This window comes from Balaenoptera musculus, chromosome 16 (genome assembly GCF_009873245.2).
Source record: "Balaenoptera musculus isolate JJ_BM4_2016_0621 chromosome 16, mBalMus1.pri.v3, whole genome shotgun sequence".
Taxonomy (NCBI): Eukaryota; Metazoa; Chordata; class Mammalia; order Artiodactyla; family Balaenopteridae; genus Balaenoptera; species Balaenoptera musculus.
This window is the reverse complement of record NC_045800.1, coordinates 67775381-67800245: the sequence shown is the minus strand read 5'-3', so window position 1 is coordinate 67800245 and position 24865 is coordinate 67775381. Positions and strand designations below refer to the sequence as shown.

At 34.6% G+C, this 24865-nt stretch overlaps 1 protein-coding gene across 1 annotated transcript in view; it reads right to left on the bottom strand.

Moving 5' to 3' along the window:
* CTNNA3 (catenin alpha 3) overlaps positions 1-24865 on the bottom strand; it is a 1729751-nt gene that overhangs the window by 51674 nt on the left and 1653212 nt on the right. The window contains 2 exon segments of the mRNA XM_036828186.1: positions 9170-9304; positions 20325-20430. Of these exon segments, the coding sequence (XP_036684081.1) occupies positions 9170-9304; positions 20325-20430 (241 nt within the window).

The window sequence follows — 24865 nt, the reverse complement described above, 5'->3', positions numbered from 1 at the left end:
GTATAAAATAGATAACTTATAAGGACCTGCTGTATAGCACAGGGAACTCCACTTTGCTGTACAGTAGAAACTAATGCAACATTGTAAAACAACTATACCCCAATTAAAAAAAAAAATTCCTTATCTCTTGATATCCACAGCAACTATCCCAGCTGAGTATACCAAGACCACCTCCTGCCAATTTGCCACCAACCCCACTCGGACGCTATAGAGCTTACTTTCAGTAGTGATGGAGTAAAGAACTTGAGAATCAGATTCTGGCCCTGACTCTGCTGTTAGATACTGTCATGCACTAAGGCAAGTCACTGAAAGTCCTTGACCTATTTCATTGTTTGTAAAGCTACTTTGAGTTAGATACTTATAACATGAAGAGATTATAAGATTCCTTCAAGTGTTATTACAACCAGATGCATAGCACAATCAAGAAAATCTAATCCATTGTGATATCAGCTTACCTAAATACCAAGAGAATTTCATAGACTACTTGACTACATTGCAAGGAAAAAAAAAAAGAAAAAGAAAGAAAAGAAAAAAAGAAAATACCCCCACACCTTTTCTTGTTTTTAAAATATATTCTTTGAATTACTAAGGTCTATTACTTCCATTTGCCTCCTATTCAGCATTAAAAACAAACTGAAAACTCCCAACATTCTTGAGAGTTAAATTTATTGGCCAGGTGTCTTCTTCCTTCTCTTTACTTTTTCTCCTCGCCCTTCTCCCCTTCATCATTGCTTTCATCTCTCCCCATTCCATTTCATACATCTCCTGGTCCTTTTTTAAATCTCTAAATACTCCAGTTGATTTTCCAAATCTTCTTTTAGTTTTCCCAATGTTCTTGATGACTACCAATGATTGCAGCAGGTTCAGAAAGCTCTTTAACTAATTCCCTTAATGTCTTAACATGGCAAGCACATTAACCTACTAAGTCATTCTGTATGTAATTCATTGCCTGTGTTCTGCAGGCCCTAGTGGCTCTTTCAGTCAATAGCTGCATTGTTACTGTTCCCTATCATTCCTAGTTGAATGCGCACTGCCCCTTGACTTCAGCTAAAGCTGAATTGCTGTTGTTTGGCAAATTTTCCATCTTGCTGATCTTTCCCCCCCTGACTGATTAGTTTTATTATTTATCCAATTTTTAAAATTGTGGCTTTGGCACACCTGCTCAGGGTAAGACAGCACAATTAAACACATTAAAGGAAATGCACAAAACATGGTGATTATGTAATTAATCAGCTTGAGGTAGTATAAAAAATTGCTAGCCTAGAAGCATAACACTTTGGGAAAGGGTAATTTTAAGAATTTAAAACCATTTTAATTATTTGATTTTTTTCTCTTAAATTCATATATATATATATATATATATATACAGGCTAGAATATAAGAATATTTATTTCTTTATAGCAAGACTCCTTTCACAAGGTAAAATAGCTTCCCCACTTGGCACCATGCTTAAGGACACTAGAGGAACAACTGACAGAGAATTTATTGGAATGCCCATAGGTAACCCAGGTACATTTTAATCTTCGTAGAGTTATATTTGTAATGTGTTCCTAATTAGTACATTAATAAGTCAAGAAGGCTATGGAAAATGATCTGCAACAGTATGTTTAATTACATGGTTTCACTGTGTTTTGCTATCATTTTTTTCAATTAAGCTTTTATATATTCCCCCTTTTTGTGAGAGAGGATAGCCATTGGAAGGCTTCCTTTTCATGTGACTGAAGCATAAAATGAAGCTGAGTTAGTTTCCATAATCCAGGCAATGTCCTGGAGCTCAGCTCTGGTAGAATAATGTCTAGCACACAGTATATCTGATTACTATCTCAAATCATTGGTATTAACTTCGATTATTTTCTCTTCTAAGCAATACTGAAAAGTCTTTGAATATATGGACATATTTACTTTGTTCTTCTGCTAAAATAAAACTGTGGATAGAGCACTCAAGTCTTAATCTTAATGGGAAATTACTGCTCCCATTTTACCAAAATGACTGTATCTAAATGTTTTTATATCCTCATTCATCTGTATCTAAATGTTTTTATATCCTCATTTCTCTTCATTTATCTGGATCTGTTGCTCAGGAGAAAAGTTCTTTTTTTTCCAAATCTACACTTTCTACCTGTTTTCCTAATTCCACTCCTTCTCCCCTGTTTAAAATTTTATTCTATCAGTTACAGTCTTAATCCTTATAGATTCATTCTTTTCTGGTTCTTGCTCTTTACCTAAACATTTGCTCAATTACTACCATTTAAAAAGTACATAAGTAAAATGCTAACCCAAAAAAAAAAGAAAAGGGGGGGAAAAAAGAGTAATAAGAAGAAGCTTCCAGCAATTCCATTTGCCCAAGTCTGTCTCAGTCTCTTCCCCACCCCCCACTTTCTCCTTCCTTTCAACTACAAACTGCTGGAAAATCTAGTGTAAGCTACCATCTTTTCTCTCTTACTGCATACTCAGTATTCAGCCCACTATGGCCTAATTTTTGCTTTCACCATATTACTGATCCTGCTTCAGAAAAGATGTAAAGATACCTTATAAATGTAAAATCCAATATGTGCTTTAAGGCTCAGTTAACCTGAATTTTCTGTGTTTCTAGTTACTGGCTATTGTATCTTCAATCATTCAAAAATATTCATGGACTTTATAGTCTAAAGGAGAAAATGTATAAAAAAGTAGATAATTACAATATATATGAGTACTGCTGTGACTTTTGTCTTAATAGAGGGATATGGTATAATTGCTAGTTGTCACCCAATAACTATTCTCTCTTCTTAGAAACAAAACTCTGATTTAGATAGGGAAAGCAACATGCCTAGATTAAAACACACAGAAATAAACAAACAAATTTTACATTTTGTGGTGTCCTTTGCAGTTATACATAGCCATATAACTGAAGTCTTGGCAATAATATGTAAGAGAAAGCATTTGCAAGAGACTTAAAAAAGATTTAGGAATGTTTGCTTCTTTGTCTCTTCATTTTTACTGTCTGGAATACAAATGCCATAGCTAGAGTTAGAGAAGACATATTTTGATCCTAATAAAAATGGAAACCAGAAGCCAAGCATAATAAAGCAGAAAGACATAAGAGCCTGATTCCCTGATGACTTCGTGAAGCTGACATTCAGAACTGCCCATTATGGATGGATGGATGGATGGATGGATGGATGGATGGATGGATGGATGGATTGATTGAGATAGTAAACTCCCAATTTCTTTAAACAGCTACAACTAAGTCTCTGTGTCTGACACAGGCACATTAGAATAACATGTGTAGGAAAAACATTCTTTCTGGATCTCTGTCTCAGCTATTTTTGGTCTTATTCAGCATACTTTCACTGGATGATCCCATCTATTTCTCCTTCATACCTCTCTCCTCATTTCCAAAACCATATACCCAACTTCTCCTAGACTTTTCTCCTTGGATACCTCTTAGTCGCTTATGACTAAGTCACTTATGACTAAAACCTGAATGAGCTGCCTTACCCTTCTTGATCTGCTCTTTCTTCTGTGTATAGCTTTTGGCTAATGATGCCACTTCTAACTATGAAAGCTACCAACTCTCAAATCATTGGGGGTAAGTCTTAATTCTTCCTTCGTCTTCATCCTTAAAATTCAATAGATCATTGATTCTAATCATTTCTACCTCAGAATTTTTTCTTGCAAGGATACATGCATCTCCATTCTCACCAAGACTGCCTTAACCCAGGTTCTCACTGTTAATGCTCTTGGACTTTTAAAAAAAATCATTCCTAAAGAGTCTTCTATCTTCCAATCTCTCATCTTTCCATCTATCACCACCCTGTTAAAATAAAGATGTAGCATGCAGATGCATACACACACACACACAAACACAAACACACACACAGGAATATTATTTGGCAGTAAAAAGGAATGAAATTCTCCCATTTGCAAAAAAAACATGAATAGACCAAGAAAGTATTATGCTTAGTGAAATAAGTGAGATAGAGAAAGGCAAATACTGTATGCTATTACTTACATGTGGAATCTAAAAAATAAAATAAATGAATAAATATAGCAAAACAGAAACAGACTCATAAAGACCAAACTAGTGGTTACCATCGGAGAGAGTGAAGTGGGGAGGGGCAAGATACAGGTAGGGTGTTAAGAGGTACAAACTACTACGTATAAAATAAATAAGATACGAGGAGTCTCCCAAGGCAATAGAAATAAAACAAAAATAAACAAATCAGACCTAATCAAACTTAACAAGCTTTTGCATAGCAAAGGAAACCATAAAAAAAACAAAAAGATAACCTACAGAATGGGAGAAAATATTTGCAAATGATGTGACCTAAAGGGCTTAATTTCCAAAATATACAAACAGCTCATAGAACTCAACAACAAAAAAACAAACAATCCTTTCCAAAAATGGGCAGAAGACCTAAATAGACATTTCTTCAAAGAAGACATAAAGATGACCAGTAGGCACGTGAAAAGATGGTCAACATCACTAATTATTAGAGAAATATAATCAAATCTACAGTGACGCACCACCTCGCACTGGTCAAAATGACCATCATTAAAAAGTCTACAAATAACAAATGCTGGAGAGGGTATGGAGGAAAGGGAACCCTCCTACACTGTTGGTGGGAATGTAAATTGGTACTGCCACTGTGGAGAACAGTATGGAGGTTTCTCAGAAAACTAAACATTGAATTACCATATGATCCAGCAATCCCACTCCTGGCCATATACCCAGACAAAACTATAATTCAAAAAGATACATGCACCCCAATGTTCACTGCAGCACTATTCACAATAGCCAAGACGTGGAAACAACCTAAATGTCCATCGACAGATGAAGGGATAAAGAAGATGTGGTACATATATACAATGGAATACTCTTCAGCCATTAAAAAGAACGAAATAATGCCATTTGCAGCAAGACAGATGCAACAAGAAATTATCTTACTAAGGGAAGTAACTCAGAAAGAGAAAGACAAATATCATATGATATCACTTATATGTGGAATCTAAAATATGACACAAATGAACCTATCTACGAAACAGAAACAGACTCACAGACATAGAGAACAGACTTGTGGTTGCCAAGGGGGAGGGAAAGAGGGAGAGGGATGGACTGGGAATTTGGGGTTACTAGGTGCAAACTATTACATTTAGAATGGATAGACAACAAGGTCCTTATGTATAGCACAGGGAACTATATCCAATCTCCTGGGATAAACCATAATGGAAAAGAATATAAAAAAAAAGAATGTATATATGTGTATAACTGAGTCACTTTGCTGTACAGTGGAAATTAGCACAACATTGTAAATCAACTGTACTTCAATAAAAAAAAAAGATGCAAGGATATATTGCACAGCACAGAGAAATACAACCATCATTTTATAATAACTTTAAATAGCGTATAATCTATAAGAACATTGAACCGCTATGTTGTACACCTGAAACAAATATAATATTATAAATCAAATATACTTCAATAAAAATAAAATAAAAGGTTAGGTATGAACTCTTTAAAAAAATGTTAACTTCCGAATACATATATCGGTTTATACCCATTTCAAACTTCAACTTTTTCAATTACTCTCAATTGCCTATAGGATAAAGTTGAAATGTTGTTAGTGATCCTTTTGAAACAGCCTCAGTTTCATTTAAAGCTTCTCTTCTATTTCCCACCCCCCTTAACACACACCAACAGACCAAGTACAGTTGTTTGCAATCACTTCAGACTGTTTGTTATTTCCATAAAAATCCTTATCTTTCCCTATTTCTATCTTTCTACTTCAGTTGTTCTATCTACCTCAAATCCTTTTCCCCTCCTTCCCTCATAAATATACAGCTTTTTTGTTTTGTTTTGTTTTTTTACCTATTAATCAAGGACCAAATTAGAGTCAAACCACTTTCTGGAGCTTTCTCTTGTTCACTTGCCACATCAGTGGAATTAATTATTCCTTCACCTCTTACCATATGCTTTTGTTCATTCAACTATCATATGGCCTATTACATTATTTTGGCCTATTACATCATTTTTGTATATTTAGGTATATTTTATGTACCTTAATTTTGCACATATTTGAGCATCTTAAAGGAGGCTTTGCATCTCCCAGATGTTCTCAGATGCCTGGTACTGAGAGGATGCTCAACTCACAGCTGGAGTTTTGGACTAACTACACTTTGGTTTCGTTATAAATAAAATATGTAACTTCAGGCTAAATGCTTGCAGATAGACATAAGAATCATTGGAAAATTATTTTAATTAAATGGTCTATTATGAGAATGATTTCAAATTCCTTTATGTTATGAACACATCTTATTTATCCTAAATCCTGACACTCCAGACCCAGAATACATTCTGCCCATTCACTCCAGAAATGCATTCCATTCATACCTATTTCTTTCTAACCAAATATATTTGTTAAAAGTAATGTTTCATGAACCTGATTTTGGAATGCAAACTTTGAAAAGTGTAGTTTTGAATACCAAATTTCTGTAATTTTTAATGGGCTTCCCTGCTTTACAATCAGGTTTATTACTTTTCAAAAGACCTCATAGAAAAATGATGGCTTAGATTAGAACTTCTCAATTTAAAGAAGAAAGAAGACGAGAACTCAGGATCACAGAGAGAATAAAGCAATTGTGCTTTGGCACACACAAATTAAATGCATTTTAAAAGCTTTCGAGGATCTACCTGCAAGCAGATGGCAGTAAGGCATGTAAAAGGGTGCATGACATGCTCTCTTTCTTCAGATTTATTTTTTCTAATGGAAAATTGTGGGTGAAATGATGACAAAATAGCTTTGGATTTGCAATGCTATTCTTCATTTTATATAATGACAGCTTTTAAATTGTAAATCCTGGATTCTAAATAGCTCATGCTTAATCTATCTGTAAAATATGTAAAGTTCATGAATTTGAATCGTCATATCAAACAGGAAGGGATAAAAACTCAATTTGTACATCTGGAGGAAATTATATTTGGAGGGACAATTAACAGTAATACATTTTAACATAATGTATAGGCCGAACTTCTATCAACATTTTTGAAAGCTTAGCTTCAGGTAACATGAAGAGGTAAATATATAATTGGAAAAGAAAATTCATATGGATTTAGACCTTGTGAATGATGGTGAGTGTGTGAAATTGAGAAAAGTAAACAGATGACAGGCTTGGGTCTACAAAAAAATATATTTTTTACACATTTAAAGTAGTATAATGGGGACTTCCCTGGTGGCGCAGTGGTTAAGAATCCACTTGCCAATGCAGGGGACACGGGTTCGAGCCCTGGTCCGGGAAGATCCCATATGCCAGAGCAACTAAGCCTGTGTGCCACAGCTACTGAGCCTACACTCTAGAGCCCAGAGCCACAACTACTGAGCCCGCGTGCCACAACTACTGAAGCCCACACGCCTAAAGCCCATGCTCTGCAACAAGAGAAGCCATTGCAATGAGAAGCCCACGCACCGCAACAAAGAGTAGCCCCCGTTCGCCGCAACTAGAGAAAGTCCGTGCGCAGCAAAGGGGATCCAACACAGCCAAAAATAAATAAATAAAATAAATGAATTTTAAAAATATAAAGTAGTATAATGTTAAGTGAGAAAATGAAGACTGAGTGTCTAATAATCCAAAATAAAGATACAATATTTTAAAATGTTTATATACGTATATGCATTCTGTTTGTATATATGCATATATGTAGTCACACACACATTCATATACCCACACACATTTCTGTGTGGATAGACAGTGACTACTTAAAATGCATTTTCCTTTGAAAAATGATAGGGAACCAATATAGCACAGGTTTTGTTGGTTTGCATTACTGTTTTTGCAAAATTTGAATATCAAGGAAACTAATTTTTTATCTCTAATAATTACTTAGACACAATTTCCAAATTATTCACTTTTGATTTTTGGTTTTCAGTTTCATCATAGATTCAAGCCTGTCCACCTGAACAGAAAAGGCAAGACCTTTGAAGGTATACCCCAGGTCTGATATTTACTAATAGGAACTTGGGGAAGCTATTTAACCTTTCTAAATTTCTTTTTTTTCAAGTTTTAAAGAACATAAAACAAACAACTAAACAATCTATCTGGCATGTTATTGTGAAGATTAAATGAGACAAAATATAGGCAAGAGATAGTCAGTAAGGATTAGTTCCCAGCCATCTACCCCTGATGGTAATTCTTTGCTTTCTTTTTTTTTTTAAGCCAACTGCGCAGATTGCGGGATTTAGTTCCCTGACCAGGGATTGAACCCGGGTCCTTGGCAGTGAAAGTTCAGAGTCTTAACCACTGGACTGCCGAGGAATTCCCTTTGCTTTTGTTTTTGCAACTATGTTCTTTTGAAAAATGTTAGTTCATTGGGGAAAAGACCAAAGTCTGGCTAAAGGGCTCCCAGACTTACACATTCATATGTATGCTATCATTTTAAAAAATTTGTCCTCATGAATATAAGTTCCTAGAATGTTCATGATGTTTCATTTTAACTCAAATTTATAATCTTGGTCCATGTCCTTCTCAAAGTCACTGATAACTGAATCCAATATAGACATCAAATATTATTTTATTACCATACCCACTCTAGAGAAATGATCTACTGTTATTAAAAGATGAGTAGAAAAGGTAGACATTATTTCTACCATGTTCATTTTATAGCAATTTGAAACTCAGGGTCACCAAAGAATTTATGAAGGTCCCTCTAAACCTATTTACATTCTATCATATTCTACTGCTACAATTACATCTGGAGATAACAGTTTTCAAGACCTGAATTTCTATGATATAAAAATGAGTAATGAGAAAGCAAATATTAATTAATAGTAATAAAGCAATTATTTCATTGATTTGCAATTACATATGCACTTATTTTTATAAAAAATTATAGGATTCAATTCAGAAAACCATGCTCTAAATTCACATCCATTTCTCATACAAGGGGCTTACAAAACTTGATTCACTGTAAAAATCTCTGAAGTAAATAAAGACAAACTATACTGACTTAACATTTCTTTAAGAAATCTGGCAAGATTTCTTGCTAGTTTAGTTTCATGCAATTTTATATACTCCAGTTGAGTTTTTTCTAACCTACATGGCCCTAAAAGATTTGGTGGGGTAAGGTGGGGTGTAGCTTCTTTGTTTCAAGCATCTTCCACATGTGATGGGATAAGTCTGGGGCAGTACTCACCGCTGACATGATGAGCTCTCCTCCCAGGTTCTGGATCTCAGCTTTAACTTGACTGCAGATTTTCAGCTGGTGAGAGTAGAATTTAATCTGTTCCAGGTAGGCCAACAAGTCCTGTTTGCATGATGGATCTGGGCACTAAACATGCATGAGATAAAAATGGAAATAGCAAAACAAAGAGTAAGTAGATCAGAGCAATTAAATATTGAGATTGCAAGTATCTTATAAGGCACTGACTTTATTTGCATTGAGTCCCATTTCTCCGACCAAGCCCATGTAGATTCTGATATGCTTCCACCATTAGAAGAGTTTCTTCATGTTCCAACCTTAACTACTTTAGCATAGACAGAAGAAGCAGTAAAGGAATTTCCAGACATGAAAAGGTACATGAAATAATTGCCTTTAATTTATGATAAAGTTAGAAGCCTTAGATTTCATTTTTAGGTAAATCTGAAGAAGTATTTAAAATGCAATTATTCCCTTCATCTAAAGTTTCTATTAGAATACTCCTCGAGACCCATAGTTCTGCATTGTCTGTCCTTCGTTATTTATATGGGCATTAAAAACATCTGCAACAAAACATATATTATGTTCTATTACTTTCAGCATTTAATGTTTTTAGCTATTACTGACAAAAGAAATCATTTCCACCTTAGCTAACAGATCTACCTGGAGCCAAGAAAGAGGCAGCATACATGTTTTAGAGATGTATTAACTTTCTTTACGAAAAACAGTCTCCTACATTATGTTAGCTTCTGTAAGGAATTTCCTGGAGTAGAGCTTTGTGCTTAATCATAACATGATAAATATCTGTGGTCAGTGTTTAATGTTTGTGTTCTTTCTCCTATGCAATTAGAATAGATTTTTTTAAATCCTCGATAACTTAATTTCACTTTAAAAACATTCATAAGGATATGGAAATATGAACTGTAACTTATATGCAAAGATATTCACTGCAGCCTTACTTACAATAGCAAAATTTGGAAATAAATATTCTATAATAGTGAAAAGATTAAATAAGGATACATATCTATATAATGTGATATTATACAGTCTCAAAAATTAATATTTTCAAAGGAAAATGTTTTTGGAAGGTAAAAAAACACAGCATTTAAAATTTCACATACTATCTCAATCAAAGTATGTAAAAAATATGTGTTTATGTTTGTGTTTAAAACATAGCGGGAAATAAATATGTGAAAATTGTAAATAAACATGATATAATCAATATTTTTCACTCTCTTCATATTTTACATATCTTAATATAAATCACTTAAATTATATTATTTCTATAGTAATAAAAATGTTATTATTTAAAAAGCTTTAATTCTAACAGCCAAAAATGAAAACTGAAAAGTAGGATGAAAGACCTGAAAGTATTCCACGCATTTCTGCTTTTACATAGTAGTTAATAAGCTGGAGTGTTGTTGAAAAATTCCTGAGAATCTTATTCTCTTTTATATTTGCTAAATAGACTAATCTACATAGCTCCAGAATGTGTGGACAAGATGAGAACATGTGACTTTTGAGTAAAATTTAGTCAACAAAGGTAGCAAAGATATAAATTCTTCTGCAGAAATACTATCAACCTGCTAGATAGGCACGGACAGATGACATGACACATGATAAGCAGCCAGAGAAACAATCAGATAAGAGGATAGAGAGACCTTGATATTAAGGGCGTTTCTCAAATTTTTAACACAGAAGAAGGGATACTCCCACAAGTCTCATCAGGAGGATTAAACTGTAACTAAGTAAGAAGAAAGAGAAGGAGAGGAAGGAAAAAAAAAGGAGAGAGAGAGAGAGAAGGGAAGGGGGGAGGAGGAAGAAGAAGCAAAAAACAAGTAAAGGAAGGGATTTCTCCAATTTACGCATGAGAAATGAGACGTTTAGAAAGCATAATAATTTTCCCAGGATTGAAGAGCTTATGCTAGAGCCAGTATTTGAATCCATATCTACTTGCTTTTAAATCCATTTTATTTTCAATCGCTGAACTTAGGAGAATTTGGAGTGAATTTTTTTTTTTTTAATCACAGATTACCATGGGTTGCATAGTTTCAAGGAAAAAGAGAATTTATGGGAACACTATGTCTATTTTGAAGTGAAGATTGCTTAGATTTTTTTTAAAGACAAAAATTAGCTATCTAGAATTACCTATAATGATGACAGGCAAGTCATCTCATTGTTTTACCACGACAGGAAGTTGATCTTTATTAGGTACTTCTTATGTGTCAGGCACTGTGCCATGTCCTTTACATGCATAATTCTAAGTTAGTATTCATAGTGCCATTTTACTGAGATCTAATTATTGTCATTTTGCATATCTGCAAGCTAAGTTTTGGATAGAATTTATGATTGGCGTAAAGATTTGAATTGAGTTTTCTCTGTTTCATTCACTGCACAATGATCTCTTCTATATGACATTCATTCAAAACATTGCTTTGTCTATCCTGAGTAATGAATGGTCTTATCTATTGTTTGTTCTTATGGATGGACTCAATGATAATCTTTGACACACACAGTGTTCTATCTGTCATATACTCTCCTAGGTGCTTTACCTATATTAACTCTTTTAATAATCACACAACTTCATGAGGCAAGTTCTATGCCTCCTTCTCTATGCCCCAGTTTCCTCCTTAACAAAGGAGGAAACTGAGGCATAGATAAGTTAATTGACTTGCCCAACTGAGAAATAGTAAAGCTGGTATTCAGACTCACATGATCTGGCTCCAATCCTTACCTCTAAGGTCTAGGAACAATATCAGTCTTCCTGCCAGTTTTATCTTATATATAAACAGTAAATTGCCACTCTGATTTGTAAATTGGTTGCTTAAATTGACACTCTTATCTGTATATTGTAGGTAGGATTAGTGTGAATTTGTTCCTTAAAGACCAGCACCACTATATAACTTCTGATAAAATCAAACTTGCAAATTAATAATTAGATTGTTAACTGATAACCAATGTTGCAATCACCTAAGTTTAAGCAAAACATACAGTCTCTCTCAAGACACTTTCAAGGCCATGCTAGAAGAGTCTAGAATTGTGTTAAGCAAAGAATGAGTCAAATGAGTAGAAAATTTGAAGTTGAACTTTTGAAATTAAAAGTTACTTGACCCAGATTTACCCTTCATTCCCAGAATTGATGAAAATGTTGGTTACACCTAAAGATGGTAGCTTTATAAGTGAAGTATGAAAAACATACTGATTGGTAAATTCCATACTATAAGACTTGTTAAAGCCTTCTTTTCTATTGACATTTGGAAAGTCTTTCTGAGTCACTTTTAGCTGCCCAGAAGCAGAACCAGGAGAATGAATCATTCCCACTTTAAGAATGCTCTTCTACTATTTGCCAAACCTCCGTTATTAAAATCAAATTATGTTTTCCTCACCTTTTATATTTTTACATAAAGCTAATTGAAAAAGTTTGGGACCTAGATTTCTACTGGGTGGGCCAAAAAAGTGCCTTCGGTTTTTTAAGTAAAAAATAAAAGACACATTTTTCATTTTCACCAAGAACTTTATTGAACAACGTATTCACCCTTTTGTTCCACTACCTTCTGCCATTTTTCAGGCAACTTCATAATTCCGTCTTCCAAAAACTTTTTATCTTTTTGAGCAAAGAACCGTTCCAGGTACCTTTTACAGTCTTCCAGGGAATTGAAATTTTTTCCATTAAGAGAATTTTGTAAAGACCACAATAAATGGAAATCCGAAGGTGCCATGTCTGGTGAATATGGCAGATGAATCAGAACTTCCCAGCCAGGTGTAACAGTTTTTGCCTGGTCATCAAAGAAACATGTGGTCTTGTGTTATCTTGATGGAAGATTATGCATTTTCTGTTGACTAGCTCTGAATGCTTTTTGTCCAGTGCCACTTTCAGTTGGTCTAATTGGGCGCAGTACTTGTTGGAATTAATCATTGGGTTTTCTGGAAGGAGCTCATAATAGAGCAGTGGTCCCCAACCTTTTTGGCACCAGGGACCAGTTTCATGGAAGACAATTTTTCATGGACGGTGGCGGGGGGGGATGGTTCAGGTGGTAATGTGAGCGATGGGGAGCGACAGGTGAAGCTTCACTCGCTTGTCTGCTGCTCGCCTCCTGCTCTGTGGTCCGGTTCCTAACAGGCCACAGACAGGTACTGGTCTGCGGCCTGGGGGTTGGGGACCCCTGTAATAGAGAACTCCCTTCCAATCCCACCATATATACAACATCACCTTCTTTGGATGAAGACTGGTCTTTGGTGTGGTTGGTGGTGGTTCATTTCACTTGCCCCACGATCTCTTCTGTTCCACATTATTGTACAGTATCCACTTTTCATCACCTGTCACAATTTGTTTTAAAAATGGAATGTTTTCATTACATTTCAGTAGAGAATTGCACGCAGAAATATGGTCAAGAAGGTTTTTTTCGCTTAACTTATGTGGAACCCAAACATCAAAGCGATTCACATAACCAAACTGGTACAAATTATTGTCAACACTTGATTTGGATATTTTGAGTATGTTGGCTATCTCCCAAGTGATATAACGTTGATTGTTCTCAGTTATTGTTTTGATTTAACTTCAACTCTACCCGACCGTGGAGCATAGTCCAGAGAGAAATCTCCAGCACAAAACTTCGCAAACCACTTTTGATGCGTTCAATCAGTCACAGCACCTTCTCCATACACTGCACAAATCTTTTTGTGCGTTTCAGTTGGGTTTTTACCTTTCTTGAAATAGTAAAGCATAATATGCTGAAAATGTTGCTTTTTTTCTTCCATATTCAATATTAAAATGGCTACACAAAAATTCACCACTTTTGATAAGTCTTTTTTTAAATGCACACTGATATGACAGCTGTCACCTATGATCTAACAAAATTGTTTCGAATGAAATTAAAGACTACTAAGTGCTACTAGAGCCATCTTAAGGAAAAAACCTTTCGGCCCACCCAATAGAACATTCATGTCCTTTACTTTTTAAAAAATAAAATTTGCACAAAAAAACTTTTAAAGGAATACTGCTAGGGACTTTTAGTCAAATCAAGTGGTAGAATATCATAAAACATTTTGGTTATTATTTCCCAGTTTATTAAAATAGGAGATGTTAACCAGGACAGCTGGTTAGCTTTTTAATGCATGGATTTTCTTTTTTTTTAATTTAAGTTTTATAACCACCAGGACACTCACTACAGACAAGCAGATAGCATGTCAGCCTAAGTGGTTTTGTCACATTAAACCGGCTTTCACTCTTCTAGTAAGGTGCTTCATACTAATACAGAATACATGATTGAGTAATGAGAGGAAAAGTGAAGAACATTTATTACCTTTCAGTTTGAATTTTAAGGGTAAATTAGCAAAGTGAATACTTTTAAAGACCTGTATTCCATAAGTTTAGCCATTTTTTTTTTGCTCATAATGGAGTTTAAACTTTAAGACACAGTTAAAATGACTTTTGCAATTACAGACAACAAATTCTGCTAAGCTGGCAAAGTTTGTTAAGGGAAAGTTATTAGGTGTCATTGTGAATTTCTAGAGTGGAAATTTCAAGCAATCAGTGATAGCAGAAGCACTCTGTGTCCATGACCTTTCCCTTCCCACAGGGCTCATTTCTCCACCTATACTCCAGCCCAGAGGCTGTCTCATTTCACCTTCCTCAGGGTCACAGATCATCCATGATCCCATCTTTTTCTGTACTTTTAATGTCTTTTTCTATCCTTGAATCTATCAACATAAAGTCCCTCAAACCAAAATCCCTCCCTCAACCCTGTAATCCCATCTTTCTCTCCTCTTGTTCAGGAACATGCTTTCTAAAAATTTTCAATGCCACCCCTATTGGTGTTCTGTGTTTTCATTCTTGGGCATCTTTTCACTCTTACCCTCTTCTTGGATAATAGTATCAATATATGCTGCTCTGGCTTCGTGGATCACTTACAAAATAAACATGACTAAAATCTCTATCACCCCACCCAGTCTTCAGAAAATCCATATACAGATTGTATTGCCCCAGCTCATCTCACTGTCTTATCAACATTTCACACTCAACACATATAACCCTCCACTGTCTCATACTCCATCTTGCCTATTATAAAACCATTTTTCCTGTTCTATTAACTATCTCAATAAAGAGTGCTTCCTCCCTCTCTCCCATCTATTAAATTTGGTCAGTCATTTATTTGAGATGATTCTACATCCAGAAATCTCAGCATACTTTGAACGTTTTTCTTCTTTGTTATGCCTATCATTGCTGCTCTTTAGCAAACTAAGGTTTCTAAGACAAAAGAGAAGGGTATCTATGGAAGCATGGTAAAAATACAGTGGGACTCTTTTATGATGTCGTGATGGAGGACGACATTGATTCATATGGTCTAGAGTGGACCTGCTGACTTGTGAGAGTTATATTTGGGAAATTATAGTTTGGTATTTTTCAGTGCATAAATGTTGTTTTACCAGAAATTATATATGTTGTTCAAATTTTGTCACATCTCCTTATTTAGGCTAAAATGGTCTTTTTTAAAAAAAATGTATTTTATTTATTTAATTTATTTTTGGCTGCGCAGGGTCTTCACTGCTGCACGCAGGCTTTCTCTAGTTGTGGAGAGTGGGGGCTACTCTTTGTTGCGGTGCGCGTGCTTCTTACTGCGGTGGCTTCTCTTGCTGTGGAGCATGGGCTCTAGGCACGCAGGCTTCAGCAGTTGTGGCATGCAGGCTCGGTAGTTGTGGCACTCGCGCCCTAGAGCACAGGCTCAGTAGTTGTGGTGCACGGGCTTAGTTGCTCCATGGCATGTGGGATCTTCCTGAATGAGGGCTCGAACCCGTGTCCCCTGCATTGGCAGGCGGATTCTTAACCACTGCACCACCAAGGATGTCCCTAAAATGGTCTTTTTTAAAAAAAATATTTATTTATTTTGATTGTGCTGGGTCTTATTTGCAGCGTGAGGTCTCTTAGTTGTGCACGCAGACTCTTAGTTGCGGCATGAAGACTCTTAGTTGCAGCATGCATACGGGATCTAGTTCCCTGACCAGGGATCGAAGCTGGGCCCCCTGCATTGGGAGCACGGAGTCTTACCCACTGGACCACCAGGGAAGTCCCTAAAATAGTTCTGAGTTTAAGAACTGCTTCAAATTCATTTTTAGTTTCAACTTGGTTTGGACATACAATCGTTGAGAGACTGCTATCAGTGACATATCCTTTGAAAACTAATGCAAATTAAAGACAAAGATATTTTCCATCTTCATCAAAGCTCATTTCCTTTAGTAGGTATAAATTTCTGGCCCAACCTACTTTTCTGCTTTATGCTGACTTCCATGAGAAATTCTCAGAGGGACTGACTTCCATATGTATTAGATTAAAACTCAAAACACATCATCTCCCTCCCTGAAACCTGAAACGTGTCAACTGAAGAGTTACTTTGATTGAAATAAACTTATACAAATGTTTTACCCTGTATAAAGAATATGGATATGGAAAGGATGGTGGAAAGGTTATTCAGACAAATTTTGATTATTTGGAATTTTTGGTTAAAGTCAGCCAGCAACCTGTAAGGAGAAACTTTCCTCATCTTTCGTCTTCCCCTCTTACACCAAATAGCCCCTTCTTCCTAGACCCTAAAACACCTTATTCTGGGTACCTAAGGCTATGTTTTGCATACATGAAATAAAACTGAATATATAATCACCCTCAAAGCATTTAAGATATTGTTTCAATGGGAAAATGACAAAGACCCAATAAAAAAGAAAAATAGTAAAGCAGCATGCCTTTTAACAGGAAACTCTTACTTCAAGGATGCAAACATCCTTTCAGTATTTTATCTATTCCTATTTAATTTCTGAGAACCTGCTATGCATTCATTTTTATAAAGTAGGGGTTCATTAATCTGGAGAACAAATCTAGGTATCAAATTCTCTGTTCAAAATAAATTTCAGACAAATAATTGTGTCAAAATACAAATACTGTCATAAGATGCATTTAGAAGTTATAGTCTTAAGAGACATGTTAGAATGATATAATTAATGCTTCATAAGTTTCTTTTTAGTGTAGTTTTATTACATTTTTTTTTTACTCATAACATCAGCAGGAAACAATACAAATCAGGCTAGCCACCAACAATATTTTGTCAAAATATCAATATAAATTACACTTGGAGATTGTTTTGTTCATAGTTGAGTGCATTGTGTATGATTTGCCTTGTAATTCTTTATCTTGTTTTTTAAATGTCATCTTTCTTAAATTAGTTTTGGCTTTCAATATATTTAACACTGAAAATTCATTTTAATTGTGTCCTGTTATGGTTAGGTGGGAGTACCCAGTCAACAATCTGGATATCTTTCCTTTGGAAAATTTACAGTGAAGGAGTATTAGGATTCAGACACAACACTCAGGGGTTACAAAGTCCAATTTTGTCCTCTTCTTGCACAAAACACTTTAGCAGATGTTAATTTTATTTTGTTTCCTATTCACCTCTTTTCTATTTGGGGTAGGTTGCTTCTGTGACTAATTGAGATCTTTCAGTGTATTATTCCTACCTTGTAAGGTATCTTCCAGTTCATCTAATTTAGAATACCTGCTAACATGATGATTTACTGTGAAGAGTCAAAGAATAGAAAGAGATGTGTACCAAGAGTCCGAAATCCTAAATTTGTAAGAAGCATACTTCTCCAACTTGTCATTCTCTTTATTCGTGAGGAAAATGTTTAAGAATTGTGATAACTAACAACATCCTGACCTTCAGGAATATACTGGCTAATGGAGACAGGATTTGTACCAGAGTTCTATAGGACTTAAACAACATGGTCTTGGATGGCATATGAAATCTACCACACCATCTCAAGGTAATTCTAAACCCAAGAGATGTTGAGTGATTGGGACAAGTAAGCTTACATTATGCTTCTGTATGTTACAACAGAAGATTTTCATTCATCTCTTCCTAGCTACCTAATGGTAATGCCAGAGTAGTAAATTGTATGTAGTTATATAAAATAAACATATGTTCAAGAAAGCAAGACAGGGAAGAAGGGTTAAAAAAAATCCAGGAAGGCAGAACTAGAAGTCTCAATTTGATTTCATTTCATTCTCTCTACATATGAACTTTGACTCTGAAACTTTATAGAATGAAACTAAATTGGCCCAACTATATATATATTTCACAAATCCATGTTGGATAGAATTGAAAATTGATTGATGTTTGACCTTCTGACACTCTAGCCAAAAGCAGACTGGAAAGCATCATAAAAATTATTAAAAGTTTTTTGAGCTATTAGATTGTTCAAAATTAAAAGCAACCAATGTTCTGGCAGAGTTTTTTCATAATATACATTGACACTGTAAAAATTGCCTTGCTTATCTACATTATTCAATTGTATTCCACAACCAATTTCAGTAATTATTTTTGTCTAAATTTTTTATGTTAATCTATCAAAAAGTATCCGAAGCACAATCATAGAGAATCTTCCCAGATAATCACTATAATAAGTGATTCAATTCTGATTCTTCAGAACCGTATTTATTCAGATGAAAATTAAATATATCATTTGAAACTACTTTACTATATGAAATGGAAAAGGCCAAAGAGAGTCATCCATAATTCTTCATTAGTCAGTGACTGTTTCTTTAAGCTTCTTTTAAAATGTCAAAGTTATATGGAAGTGAGACAATACTTTTGCTTTCTTCCATGCAATGTGAATAATGTTAAAAACAACAGCATAATTTAATACAGCTATGTTATAGAAGTACCTACTGCAAGGTGACCTAATCTAATTAAAGAAGAATATCAGTCAAGAAGAAAAGGACAACTTCAAAGTGACAGAATTATTTGGACTTTGAAAATTGTGCATTCTAAAATAAACAAGTACACTGCTAAGAATCATTAAGTATTTAAAAAGTTATTAGAACACATAAATTTGTTTAATGTATTATGGTTTCATTTATCCTACTACTATTTTGTCTCATAAAAGTGAATGCAATAAAATTCTAAAACACAGAAAACCATGGGCAGATTTGGGTTTCAGTCATTTATTCATAATAGATTTTGAATTATATTAGAATAGAGTTTGTTTTTAACTGTAAATGCTGGATACTAAAGAGATTAATAAAATGTTTATAATGCTTAATGTAGCAAGAACTTGAAAAAATATATATGACCATATATGTGAATATATATATATATTCAAGAATGTTTTAAAATATTTGTCTCTGTTATTATTTTTCCTTGTTTATTTCTCTTCCCTTATATCCAAAAATATAATATCTAATAAGAGAAAGTTCCTCAGGTTCCAAGAAAAAGAGGATAAAAAGATAAAATAATAGTAAGTAGCCTAATAAAGTTTCTCTTAAAGTATATGTACAAAAAGATATGAAGTAGTTTCAGATTCAAAAAGACAAGTGTTTTTTTTTCCCCAAAGATAGATAAATATGTATTATGGAGTTGAATAATGTAAAACCTGCAAAGGAATACTATATCTCCGTTTGAAATAGTAATTGGATATCTCAGTACATTAATTAAAGAAACTGACAGATTTCTCAAATAAAGTTAAGCAAAAGGTAACTCTAATAATGTAGCTGCTGCTTAGAAAACTGGAATAGAGACATGAGAAATCTAAAGAAAGGAAACCAAGTATTTAGAGCATCTATAAGGATTAAATACTTCCTACATTTTATATCTTCACTTCAGTATTCTAGTATTCTACTAATTACTATTTGTCTCACAGTTTTACATAGAATGCCAGAACATATTGTTTACACAGAAAACCTAACATACTTTTGAAAAGCACTAATTTTGAAGAGCAAAAATAAGAAATCTGAGATATTAAGAAAAAGAATACTAACATTGGGTATTACAGCCAATTAAAATAATTTGAGTATATCTGAAACTCAAAAAGCTGATATTTAGAATAATTTGAATACATTTGAAGCTCAAAAATCTTAAAAATAATCCAGCCCTAAATAATAATAATAATGATAATAGTAGTAATAATAAAGCACCAAGAAATAAACTTCCTCAGAATAAATTTTCCACTACTTGTGTGTTAATTATGCAAAAAACATTAAAAATAATTCAATAATAATTTAGGAAAAAACAATCCAACAGAGTAAAAATTCAACTTTGTTTTAAACAATGTCAAATGACAGAGAGCAATTACCATGAACTTTCATCACATCCATTTGTAAAGAACTCACCTGGTTGGCAATCTGCCGAGCAAGGACGTCCATCCTTGATCCTGATTCTGATATCATTTTAGCTGCATAGATCACATCAGTTGTATGCTTCAGTGGTCCTTTTCCCCTTAAAATAAAAGAATACATGTTTGTTGCAGTGGTTCATGCTAAGATACAAACACACACAAACACACACACACAAGATTTGTACCCGAAAGTATAAGCCATTGGTTTTACATACTTCAGTTTTAAACAGGCCATGATTAGATTCCAGTATTAAATGAAAAATTAAAAAAAAAAAGGAAGGCCAATTTTGTTAAGATTCAGGATATTTTGCCAAGAAGATGGACTCCATTTGATCTTCATTCCCATGTATTTTGTACAATAAACCTTAGCCCAGAGATACTTTTGGTGGATGTAGACCCCTGAAGGCAAAGGTATTTTCTTCATTCTGGGTGGAAACATGAGATTTTGGACATTTTATATGTCCAACAGTGTACTTTGATTAGCAGGGATGCTGTTAATCCTCCTATTTTTAATTTTTTTTTTTACAGTCTTTTGGTTAACTGTACTTTGTTTTTATCACATTACCTCTCCTCCACAATTATTTCATAGTAATATCAGAGTAGTTGAGTATGAATCTGGAGTCACACTATCTTGGACTATTTCCCCAAACAGACTGCTTCTTACCATTTGTGTAAGTCAAACAAGATAGATGCCCACTTTATGCCCCAGTCTCCCAGTGATAGGAAATAGGAGCACCCACCACATGGAGTCATTCTAGGGACTGCATGATTTAATTTCCACGAAGTGCTCAGAACATTGTTTTAAACAAAGTAAGCATTCAATAAGTTGTTATTTTTGTGCTTGTTATTTTAAGATAATTTTGCTTTCTAATGCCATGGAATAAAAGTTAGGTTTATTTAGGGATTTGCAATGTAGTTAAGAAAGAAGTACACTTCTTACATAGTTGGAGTGGGATAAGATAAGGAGATATTTTTCTGTCTTCTCATTCCTCAAAAATAAATGAATAACTGACCTGAATGAATATAAATGTTCCATCCACCTAAAACTGCTCCTCTCCTTATTCCTTTATGTCCAATTCCTAACCCTCTACTGAGTATCGACACACTGGCTATTCCAATTATGTGGTTTCTGTTCCTTGTTCCTAACAGAGAATAGGACCCTGAAGAAATCACCCACTAATGCAATTGTTTTGATGCTTTGCCGGGAGTAAGATGAGTGAGGAAGGTGGGAAGAAGGAATAAGCCAGTCAGGGTGAGGAAAGGGAGATTTTGAGAGGCCAAAATACAGTGGAGTTGAAGAGAAGGGGAATGGACACAATCTTTGTCCAATATCTTATTTACATCTTGGACCAGTCTTGAGCGTAGATGTGCTGATGTTAAATCTAATAAGATGTGTTGTTAAGAGAAAAACCTCTGTTCACTTAGGGACTATCATTCTATACTAATACAAGATAGAGGGATTCATGCAAAGGAAGATGATCAGAGTATTCTACACCTGAAAACCTGAACATCAAATCACTTGTGACTAATATGTCAAAAAGGCCCTTTCACTGCATTTTATTCATGGGGCCTCTCAAATACATTACAAGCAAGTTTTCCTGTAAAAATGGAACCTCACGGCTAAGAGGATGAAAACCTGGCCTCAGTAGATGGTTATCACCATACTTCTCCTCTTTGAATCTGTTGACACAGGTTGCTTTGAATTTTTCTAAAAAAATCAACATTAATCATTACAATTTTTTTTGAGTTGCTCTTATCAAATTTACTTTACGCATCAGGCAGGACTAGATGTTATGTACATGGTTATGTTCAAGACAGGCACTGCATTTCATTATGTCTATGCATCTCCAGAGAAAGTTAAACTTAAATAAAGCTGTCCAAGCTCCCAAAAGGCAATGCATCAATTTTCAAGGTCTTAAACAACGGACAAAATTTGTTACTAAGGAGAGTGGCTAATGCTCACTTAGCTTAAACAATGGACAAAGAGTTTTATCTAAGGGATAATGTAGCTAATGTACCCTTCCCCTCAGAATAATATATTTCCCCATATAAAAACCCTGGGCTGATGAAAAGGAAATTACCTCTAGCTTTAAATACACACCTTGTTATGAGACCACTATCTTAAACACATATAGAACTTAAAAGTAACAATAATATATTGCGACAGACTACAATTATTCTCTTCTCCTCATGCTCCTAATTAAATGTATTGCCTGGCAAGCTTCCTACTGAGTGCCAAACAAAATATACAGTTTACAAATGATTCCATATTATGCCAAGTTCCAGAGGAAGCTGCAATTACTGAAACTATGATAAAATTTTAACATTCTCAGCCTGAAATGTGCTAGGTAATGAAGGCTTTTTAAATTGGAAAACACATTCAAAGGTTGTTTCTGCCTTCATTTTCATAATGGGCTCTCAGGATCTCTGTCAGCAGCTTGTGTCTTAAATCATTGAGTTTGGATCCTACAGAGAAAGATACCCAGAGGAGGAGCGGGTAGACTTTGGAAGTATTTTAAGGAAACCAGAGGCCAGAAATCTTTCATAAACAGTGGTTACAATAATAATCTATCTCCTCAAAAAGGAGGGCAGACCAAGCCCTGGAGTAGACAGTCTGCCAGTTAATCTCTTAAGTTAGAGCTTAGAAGGTATAATGAGAAAGGCTGAAATAACCCAGTGATGTTGATGCCATAGACAATTTTATTAACAAGTGAAAGGGATGCCTTTGAAACTTGATTTATTGGTACAACACAAACTTCTCAGACATTTTTGATACTGCCCCAAACGTGATTCTCACTCCTCTCCCTGTCCTGTCTCAATTTCTGGCATCCACCCCTCCCTTCTCCTGATCAGCACGAGAAGCAAGAAGATGATACAGCTGATCAGTAAAGCTCAACTAACTAGAGATCTGGTTTGATAATAGAAAATATCAAATAAGTTTCGGGGACTTATTTTCTCTTTTTAGGGACAGAGAATATCTTTGAAACGACTTGGTATTTTCTGCTACTGATTAAAAATAAAACAAAAGGCTTGTTTATATCTTTTGCACTTTGTAGCCCCTAAATCTTTGATAACGTAATATTATTCCCCCTTTCATGACCAAAAAGTTTCCCTTTAATCCTTTTCTCCTTTATATTTTTATAGAATAAGTCTCATGACATTGTGGTTAACTTAAGAGATGAAAACAATGATAGCCTATATTATGGTCCATAATAGTAGTTAACACACTTAGTATTTTCTGTGTGCTAGGTACTATCCCATACACAAATGAATTTGATCATTATAATAATCCTACGAATTTAGAATTATTATTATCCTTATCTTGCAGGTGAGAAATCTGAGGGAAAGAGATATTAAATATATATTTTATCAAGTTACACAGTGATTAGGTATCAGAGATGGGATTTGAACTCAGGTAGTCTAGCTACAGAATCTGCTTTTAATGACTATTCTACACTACTTCCAATAAAATACACTAAGATGACATTAAAATATTTAAAAAGATCTCCTTAGACACTGGTGAGAGTTACTGTGAATGCAATGGAGAGCAAAGAGGAGGGTTAGATTTAGACACTAGGTGGCAAGGAGGGCCCCCAGCAGTGACCTGCTCACACACAACAGCCTCAAGGAACACAAACCAAATCTGTGTCCCAGACCCAATGAAATAAAAATGTGCTACATTACACAGGCTTTTTGAGTCTCGTCAAAGTGTTGAAATAGCACCAGTAGCCCACGGTTTTGAGATTTCTTTCTTGAGATCTTGTAACTTTTCTTTATTACTTTTCTTGGTACCTTTCCTCCCTCTCCCTTTCTCCCTGGATTCTAATCACTAAATTCAAAACTCAACCGCTATAAATGCCATACCAGGATGAGAGACTGAATGTTGATTTTTATTTATAATACAACAAATAGAACTTTTACCTGAGAATCTCAGCTTTAGACATAGTTATTTAATTCTAACACTCAAATTTAGTGCTGCAATAAAGTAGAGTGAAATGAATACGGACTTGGGAAATACATTTTGTCTGCGTCCTAATACTTATTAGCCATGTAGCCTCGGGTAAATGAGTTTGTTGGTCTGAGCTTATTTTCTCTTCGTTAAAATAATTGTGTTACTTGCCACATGGTAAGGATACATAAAATCATGTATTTTACACAATATTTGGCACACATTAGGTGCTCAGCAAATTTTATTTTTTATTTTCCTAATCCCTTTACAAATATTTTATAAAAATGTACCTTTTGAATTTTTATTTAATAATTATAGCACTTGCCAGACAATATGAACTGATGATTGAGTTCCTTCTTACACCTGCTGACAATATAACTCTGTACAGCCTTGTCCATAATATCCTTTTACTAATAAAAAAATATAAATATATATATTCCTATAAACTGTGTGTGTGTGTACGTGTTATTGTTGTTCAAGGTTGTTCTTTAACTGATTTTAAGGAGTTGAATTACATTTAATGACAGGTCTTTTTGGTGTTATAAACATCCCAAGATTAATGATTTAGCTCTACAAGGGTACTGTCA